Here is a 9,592-nt window from a genome sequence, read left to right as displayed (position 1 = left end):
CTTTGTCTTGTCCAGGAAAGAGGGGCCCAACTGGAGAGTTGTTAAAAATCTGACAGACCCTGGTAAAGATAACATTGGATATTATGATCTAGGATCTTTGTCCCCAGGAAACGAATACTTGTATAGACTGGAGAGCTGTAACAGAATCAATTGTTCTTTCAGCCCTAGGGAAGTTAAAGTCAAAGCTAAAGGTGTAGTAACTTCTTACATTTTACAAAGTAATCTCCTAATATTGACGAAAACTATTATTAGTATTACAGAACTCTTTTTGTTTACACACTAGTGCAGTAAAAAAAACTTATTTATAATAAAGAATTCTCATACAATGAATTCTTGGTTATAATATAGCCAGAACTTAAAGTATCGGAGGTCTCGAGCTAAAACATTTTGGTTATCTTAATTTATTGTGATACATTGTTTATAACTATGAATTATTATCAAGCTTCTAAACATGTACTACTCTTTGAAAAAATTATTTGATACTTCATTATAATAATCAGATTTACTGTGAAACTTTATTCTATAATTATTTTGAGTTCAATAGGCAAAATATCTCCTTAAATCCATATTCATGAACATAAACTCAGAAAAAAAAATGTTTACATACAAAACTTTAATAAAAAAAAAATAAAAATAAGAATTCTAACATTATTTAAGAAAAATATGAATTCACCATTGTGAAATTTTTGACACTTTCATTTAGGCCATTCCAAGTTTTTTTTCTCTCTGTTTAGCGTCCACCCATCTTTCAAAAACCTACCCGCCCATTCGCAAAAAATACACAAGCCAAAAATATAACACAGACTTTTATAATCATTTCATTCAAAGGATTTGATTTCATTATTTTATTTTTTCTCGTTGAAACATCTTTTTTATTGCAAAATCAAGGCATTAAATGCTTAAAATATACATTAAATATGGCATATTGTAGACGATATTCAGAGAAATTTACAGAATTCAAGAATTTCGATCAGAATACTCAATTTCAGGACTCCTGATTTTGTTTGTTTTTTTTTTCTTCTGATATTGGATGTCAAAAACCAGGGCGCACCCGGACGATAAACATAGAAAAAAACTTGGAATGACTTAACTATGGGAAAAACACTTTAAATGTTTACAAGAGATAAAGTTTAAGAACTGATTATTGTGGTATACTATAGCTCACTTTACTATATCGTATTTTACTTCAGTATTTTTAGGGGTATGCAAGTGAATAAATCAATTTCATTTCAATCGTTCTATTCTGAAAGTCTTATTTGTAAGAATTAAGAATAATTTATACTACAAAATATTGATGACCACGTTTTCATTTTATTTAAAGCTCTGCCTGCCTCGTCGTTTCTGTTTGGTAATACTACAATGATGATTGTAATTGGAGCTTCCACAGCTGTTTTTGTCCTTGTTTTAATTCTAACAGTGGCGGTGACGATGTATTGTAAAACGAAAAAATCAGCCCCGCAGCAAAGAAACACTGATGAAAGACTAATCGGATGTAAGCAGGCAGTTAATGGTAAAGATACTTTATACTGAGCATACTAATAAAAAGCAACGAAATTTTACACCTATAGTTATTTAATGATTTAAAAATTAAATTATAAGGAATGACTCTAATTCTTGGCCAAATTATTCGAGTATAACCTGGTTTGGGTCAGTTTACGCTGTTTTATAAAGCGTAAAACCAGGTTATACTCGAATAATTTGGCCAAGAATTAGAGTCATTCCTAATATATATATATATATATATATATATATATATATATATATATATATATATATATATATATATATATATATATATATATATATATATATATATATATTACGAAGTTGGATCCTGATATTTAAAGTCTTAAACTTTTTTTTACAAGTATATTTTTAGTTTCTACACACATAGCTTAAAAAAAATCAAAACAAAAAATGGGGGTCAATATGCTTCTTTTGGCGCTACAGTACATTTAATATGACCTTTTTGCACTGAAATCTGTGTCTTAATCAAAAATCACATTCTCGACGTTTTCCCTTCAATGTTTTTATCCATATAAATCATGGGACAAAATAAACTATTATTCTATTTAAAAAAAGACACATTAAAATTTTGACTAAGAAAAAGTTTCATATTGCTTGGCATAATCAATTATTTGACCTTTCTGCACTCACAAAATGTGGTTTTTCTGGCATTAAAAATTTCACAAGCAAGAAAATTATTTTAAAGTCTTAAACTTTTGCTGAATTTAAGCAGATTGATCAAAGTTATCTTATATATTCAGAAAAGAAAAACAAAAGTGGGGGTCTATGATGTAAAATTTTAGACATTCCCTAAAAATTGTTAATTTTATGTTAAAGTTGGTTCAATTTTTTTGGACTTACATAATATATTAACTATATTTGTCACAATATAATGAAAGAATTCATAAGAAATAATGTAATAGATATTTAAGAGCCAGCATAAAATATTTCACTGCAAAAAACAGCCCTGTGTGCAACCAGCACTGAAAAATAGGAATCTAAACATAACAGTACTGTATATATTTCAAAAGGGAAAAATTGATCATTTTCTTCTAAAAAACCTTCCGCCACAAAATATAGTTCCTGACTTAATCCTATTTGGATGGAATTTAATCGCGGTTTTTTCATTGGATATAGTTTAATTTGCATTGTAGAATCCAGATTTAAAGTTAGAACTTAAAAATGATGCAGAATTTTAGAAATAAAGGTCCAGAACAAAATCTGCTCAAAAGCTCAGGATCGAACCTCCTTATGGAATGAATTTAATAGCTACCCAACTTATACTGGTATAACCTGGGTTGGGGCAGTTTACGCTTTATAAACCGCGAAGTGGTTTATAAAAAAGTGTAAACTGTTCCAATCCAGGTTATACCAGTATAACTTTGTTAGCTATTAAATTCATTCCTTATAATGTAATTTTCCATTATTAAGTGTAAAAAATACGACAATTTCTCCTTCGAAAATGCCTTCAAATTGTACGTATTTCAAATGTAACATCAAGCGGATTGATACGTTTTTGACGTAAGTCATTGTGACGTAGGCAACCCAGGTTATACGATTTATTTTAAATTCTTTATTTTTTATCCAATGAAATGATGCGTTACAACCAATATTAAATTATATATATATATATATATATATATATATATATATATATATATATATATATATATATATATATATATATATATATATATATATATATATATATATATATATCCAAAAATGAAAAGAAATATCACAGTGTCCGGTAATTAATATGAAAAAAAAAACCAAGGCAACAATGTTAGTAAAACGTAAGCACTTTCATTACTTCTTTCAGACGTTTTACATTCCAAAACAATTCAAACATGTGACGTTATAACGCTACCTGATGATAACGTCAACAATAATGCAATGACGTCACAATGCCTATAGAGGAAACAATTATAGAGTCAAAGTAAAATTACGCAATTCATCAATAGCGTAATAAATAATAAAGTCATGAAACAGTCTATATTAAACTATTTAAGGACGGTTTACAAATCTTGATGAAATGTTTTTCTTTTTCCCGTCTTTCTAAAAGATTTTCTGTTTTGAGTTTATAAAAGGGATAAACTGAGAATTGTCCCAGCCCACAAACAGCAAGATGTTCACTGAAGTTTTATTTTTCTGTACTCAGGTTGGTTGATATGTTGTCTATGTATATGCGTATACGAGTGCGTAGTGTGGTCCCCGTTTCTCCTATGTATAATTGTCCGCATCCAGCGCATGTTATACAATAAATAACGTTTTTAGATGCACAGGTCATGTCTGCATTGACAGTAAATTCTTTATTTCCGAGCGTAAAGTACTTCCCTCTTTAATATACTGACAGGTTCCACAACGTGAATCAAAGCATTTATTGACCATATATGAATTCCGTTAGTGAAATGTAGATTTACACAATATTCTTCGGAGGTTTTTAGGTTGTCTTTTACTGTTGAACCTTTTACTGTTGATGAATTAAAATTTTTCCAGTACTATGGACATTTTCTCATCAGTCTGCAGAGTGTTGTTGAGGTGGCGCACTGTAGGGGTTATATTCCACTTCCTTGGATTGTATGTAGTTACAAGCGGTAATATTGCGGAATCTGATGTGTCACTTTTTGAAGAATTAATAATTTTTTCTCTGTCGATTTCTATAGCCTTTTTGATTCCGTCCTCAATGATTCCAAGAGGATAGCATTGTTCAAGCAGAATTTTTTTTAATTCATTCAGACGTTCATTTCTTCTTTTCTTGTCGCTAACAATAGTGCAGATTCTTCTAGCTAAATTGTAAGGGATCGAACGTTTTGTAGGAACTGAAATGGAGATATTGATGGGTGTCTGTCGGTTTGTAGTATATTTCTGTAGAAAGACATTCTCCATGTTTTGTTATAAGGACGTACAAAAATGGAATGCTATGTAAACTCTCGTCCATTGTAAATTTGATGTCAGAATCAAGATCGTTCATAATATCTAGATAAACTGCTTGATTCGCATCGCTGTCATTCCAAATGATAAAACAATCGTCAAGGTATCTTTTCCAATTGTTCTTTATATTTTCTGAAGTCTGTTGGTCAAAGTACTGAGTAGTTTTTTCATACATCCTCTCCTCTAGATATCCTAGTGTAAGGGTGGCATAAGTAGGGGCCATCTTTGTACCCATTGCCGTTCCTTTCTTTTGTGCATAATGTTTGTCGTTAAAAGAGAAAGTATTATTTTTCAATAATATTTTACTAGCCTCTAAGATGAAGTCTTTGCTGAAACGCCCATTAATTTTGTGTGGATATTTATCAATCCAGTATTTGAGCGCCTTGACACCAAGAGAAGTAGTAATATTAGTGTACAAATTAGTAACATCCATTGTGACTAGATTGGCATTATAACTAACTTTTTCAGGAAGATGTTTCAGAAAATCTAGATCATCTCGAACATAACTTTTTACTTGTAAACATAAAGGTTTCAGTAATATGTCCATAAGATGACTCAGCCTTTGTGTTGGAGCTTTTGGTCCACCCACGATAGGTCTAAATGTAAGGTCATCGGGATCGCTACATGTAATGTATGCAGAGTTTTGTATTTTGATCGCTTCCTTAATTATTTTAGATTTGTGTATCTTAGGAAGTCCATAAATGGCACTTTCTCTAAAATCAAAATTAGTTAAAAAGTCCCCTTCTTTGGCTGTTAAGAAGGAAGTTGTATTGTGGTTCTTTATTAAGTTTTTAATTTTTCGCATTGTCTTTTTATCACTGTTCTCAGATATTTCATCGTAAAACTCGCTGTTTTTGAGCATTTGTAATATTTTTGTTTTGTAGAATTCTGCGTTCATAACTACTACTGCTCCACCCTTGTCTGCTTTTTTGATTACGATTGAACTATCGTTTGTCAATGATTGAACAGCCTTTTCCTCTTCTTTTCGTAAAAAATTATTTCTTGTATTATTTTTTCATTATTTAGAGGTATATTTTGCAGAGTATTACACGGTGTCAAGGAGACTGTTTCTTCCTTTCTTTGGATTAAAATTTGATTTGTTCCTAACAAGATCACTTTCAGACGTGTTTTTGTCTTCGTCATCATCATCATGAAAATACTCTGCTAGTCTTAATTTTCTTGTATATTCCTTGATATCCTTAGATAATTCCTGAAGATTAGAGTCACTTGGTGTTGGTGTAAATTTTAATCCTTTTGACAGTAATTTTATTTCAGCCGCGTTTAATCGCCTACTTGACAGGTTTATCACTTTTGGGTCTATAGTTCCCAATTTTTCCTCTGGCCTTGTATATAGATATTGGTATTGCTGAAATCTTTGTCCTTGGCTCTGTTTGCCTCCTCCTAAAATATAATGTGAAGATTTCTTTCCAATGTAAGTTGTACCATTTCTTCTGAATAAGTTTCCAGAAGGATTGAAGAACTTCATAGGTCCCTGTCCAGGATTTCTGCTTCTATATGATTGTTTTTCTGTTGAATATCTTCCCCGAGATTGGTGGAATTTGCTCTTGTTACACCTCATTGTCGAAGGATTATTTTCTCGATGCTGCATCTTCCATGTTTTTCTCCAATACATACTATCGGGGATTTGAAACGAACTCCTGTTAATTTGTTGAGTGGTTTCCTTGTTACTAAATATGTTTTTTTGTCTACTGACCGTTTCAGCATAGCTCAGTTCCTGTTGTCTTGAGTTAGTTGCTAGTAGTGTTTTCTCTGTTTTGGATGTAAAACGTCTGAAGAAGTAAAGCGCTTACGTTTTACTAACATTGTTGCCTTGTTATTTTTTTTATTTTCACATATATATATATATATATATATATATATATATATATATATATATATATATATATATATATATATATATATATATATATATATATATATATATATATGAGAGTGCAAGGGAATTTCGATATTGGAGCGTTTAGAACTACTCTGGATGACCTGGATTGCCTAAATCTGTAAATTATTAAAATCTGTTTGTCTGTGTATATTTCACATTTCCAATTAATTCATATTTTATAGCCACAGAACAGGATAATACACCGGCGGATGTTGTTGTTTACGCTGCTGTTGACAAGAGTGTCCTACTTAAGAACAGACAACAAGATGACGTAGCGGAGAGTGATGTCATAAAGGATAAAAATGGTGCGCATTTTCTCTCTCTCTCTCTCTCTCTCTCTCTCTCTCTCTCTCTCTCTCTCTCTCCAATCATTACAAACACTAAACTGCATCACGTTAACCTGTTCAAAATTCTGAAATTTAAATGATTTCTATATGTTTTTATAATCAATCTGAAATTTTAATGTAAGTCCAGTTTCAACAAATATCGTTTTCCTTACATTTGGTTCAGAGCAATGCTTCATCTTTTAAACTTTCTGATAAATGCCTAAACGTTTAATCGCTATATTTGCTCTAGGAAATGCTTCCACAAGTAATTAAGAAAATATGTTTAATGAGTGTTCCTTTCTTAATTAGATGACAATGAAACCATGTATTCAAAAAAGCCCAATATACATAACCAAACAGATTCAAAGAAAGAAAAAAAGAAAAATGGAGAAAAGGAGTTGCAAGGAAAGAAAGAAGAAGCAAAAGCATCTAACAGGAATGACGATTCACGTACAGTGGTATGATGTTTATACAAGTAGTATGAGAAGTTTTAGTTTAGACAAATTAAAACGATCCACCTACATATTTGTCACAAAGTTTGTCAGCAAACGATTAATTTTAAGTGATAATAAAATGATTGAATTAAGATTCCTCATGAGGTGGATCATGCATAGTGTAAAACCCAATCCCAAAACTGTCCGACAAGCAGGAAAAAACTAGGTATAACAACGGAAAGAAAATGGATCGACTTTGATATGAGAGTAATATTTCCAAATTTTATAATGTCAGGAGAGATCGATCCAAAGTGGTCATTTCATTGTACATGTATATTCTACAGTATCGTGTAAATCCATATACATTAAAACTCTATAATGAAGAGATAGGGCATCACTGATTCAGAAAGATTCCTCCGTCCCTTCAGCTGGTACCATTCCTTTTATAACTGAAATAAAATTCTTGAGACTAACACAATCCTGATTTCTCTATTTGGCTATTAAATATTAGGAAAAAAGATTTTGGCCTTGTGTTTCTGCAAAGTGTTCTCCTTATCTAAAGAAAAACATAGGATATACATGTTAGAAGTTTTTATCCTTTCTCAAACCAAGTTACAGTGACACTTGTGTAGTCCGAATGTTGTGTATTGCGAAATCTTGCCTAATACGATTTAAACTTTGTCTCTTACGGCGGGTGTGACCGGTCGGCAGGGGATGCTCACTCCTCCATGGCACCTGATCCCACCTCTGATGTTTGGAGGTCCGTGTTTGCTCTGCTCCTATTTTGTATTGTATAATGGACTTTTGAGCTTGAATACTGTTCGTTATCTCCATATATTTCAATTAATTCAATTGTTTAAAATGTTGTCAAATCCGGAATGTTGCCTAATCCGGTCAATTTTTTGGAACCAGTGGTGTCCGGATTAGACATGTTTTACTGTATTTCCCTTTTGTGATAGACGTGACTCTGCACCCCCCCCCCCCACAAAACAATCCACTTCCTGTTTCTGTGATCAGGAGTTATTCTTTAAAATATCACAGCTAAAATTATCTTTTATTTTTACAGAATCAGGATGGTTTAGTTTACATCGATGTTGAATTTGCCAAAAATCCCCAAAGTTCAGACACAGAAGGGAAACCGATCATACACGGAGAAGAAGAGCGAACAGAGTACACGTTCGTGGATTTCTCTAAAAAGGCGCCACCAAAATAATACCACGTGATCATCTTTATCACCGAGATGTTCAAACATATACTCTAATAAACTCGGTTTATATCTGGAAATTGAAGAAATTTTTTTTTAATGATAAATTGATCTTTCACATCTTTTTTCTTTGTATAGGCTTGTATTTCTCTGTATATTTGTATTTAGAGTTGTAAAATATTTTTGTAAAGTCTTGTATTTATCTGTATACATCTATTTAGAGTTTTAAAAAATTATTTAAATTTTCGACATGGAATACCAAAAGTTTATTGCATATAGACTCAGATGAGCATAAAATAAAAACCATTTAATTATAATTATGTGTCTAGAAGGAAGAAAAAATAATTTAAATTTTCATTTATTTTCATAAAAATGCATTTTTCATTTGCTCATTGCTGGAACTACAATTACCATAAAGAAGAAATCTCGACAGACTGGTTCGTTTCACTTGTATGGAGTATGTATATTCAAGTATTCACGAATTAATACGAAATATAGGAGTTGACTATATATTCAACAATTGGTATATTTGCCAATAGGTATAACTGATTGATTGCAAAATATTATAGAATAATACTTTTATCCTTAGTGTACAAAAATAACAAAGCTTTAAATTGTTTGAAAAATTAAAAAAAATCTTAGAAAAGCAAGCTGTAAAAGCACCGTACTTCATCTGATGTTGGCGGTTACAATGCTTGTTGGGTGTGAAATTAAATACTAGTATACTTATCCAAAAGAGCCCATGCATTTTCAGTCCTTCATGTGTGTATATGACCTGTTGTGTCACAAAATTAATTATTTTATGCAAATTAAATTGACTCGTTTCTAAAGTATCCATTACTAATAAATTAGTCAACTTCACATCTACCAGGCACCGAACAGGTGTATCATGTAGTGTTTCATAAAATTATTGTATGCAATTTTAAAAAAGTCAAGAAGCCTTTGCTCTTAATACATGCAATAACTAACTCTATTAATTCACTTTATTTACAACAGATAAGGAACCGGTTAAGGTAATTATTAACTTGTTTTCAGACTTCCTGGTTATTTCATGTTCATAAGCAATCAAATTAGAAGCCCCTTGATTAACTTATACAAAAATTACTCTTCATTAATTTTCGCATCATTTTGTACCTGACACAAAGACATATTAGGAGTATGGTTCTCACTTTTGGGGGAAATTGTAGACAAGGAAGAGCTGCTTACCACTTGTCGTGACAAAAATAATAAATAAACAAGCCCGAAGTAACGAAACAATATACAAACAAGTCATACGTTAAGAGAGGGA

General features: G+C 31.3%; 1 protein-coding gene across 1 annotated transcript; it reads left to right on the top strand.

The window, feature by feature from the left end:
* Positions 1-1,359: 1,359 nt before the first annotated feature.
* On the top strand, positions 1,360-8,450 carry LOC133179837 (uncharacterized). Its single transcript, XM_061314541.1, has 4 exons — positions 1,360-1,510; positions 6,523-6,645; positions 6,976-7,124; positions 8,167-8,450. Exons 1-4 carry the CDS (start codon positions 1,360-1,362, stop codon positions 8,311-8,313), a joined length of 570 nt encoding a protein of 189 aa, XP_061170525.1. The 3' UTR covers positions 8,314-8,450.
* Positions 8,451-9,592: the final 1,142 nt, after the last annotated feature.

The sequence above is a fragment of the Saccostrea echinata genome, unplaced genomic scaffold (assembly GCF_033153115.1).
Source record: "Saccostrea echinata isolate AGI-Se365-2 ecotype Australia unplaced genomic scaffold, CSIRO_AGI_Sech_v1 ptg000005l, whole genome shotgun sequence".
Taxonomy (NCBI): domain Eukaryota; kingdom Metazoa; phylum Mollusca; class Bivalvia; order Ostreida; family Ostreidae; genus Saccostrea; species Saccostrea echinata.
This window is presented reverse-complemented; position numbering and strand designations above follow the sequence as displayed.

Coding starts and splice junctions, on each gene's coding strand:
- LOC133179837 (XM_061314541.1), top strand. CDS start 1,360: ATGATGATTGTAATTGGAGCTTCCACAGCTGTTTTTGTCCTTGTTTTA. Junction 1,511..6,522: donor ATGTAAGCAGGCAGTTAATG/GTAAAGATACTT, acceptor CATATTTTATAG/CCACAGAACAGGATAATACA. Junction 7,125..8,166: donor ATGACGATTCACGTACAGTG/GTATGATGTTTA, acceptor TTATTTTTACAG/AATCAGGATGGTTTAGTTTA.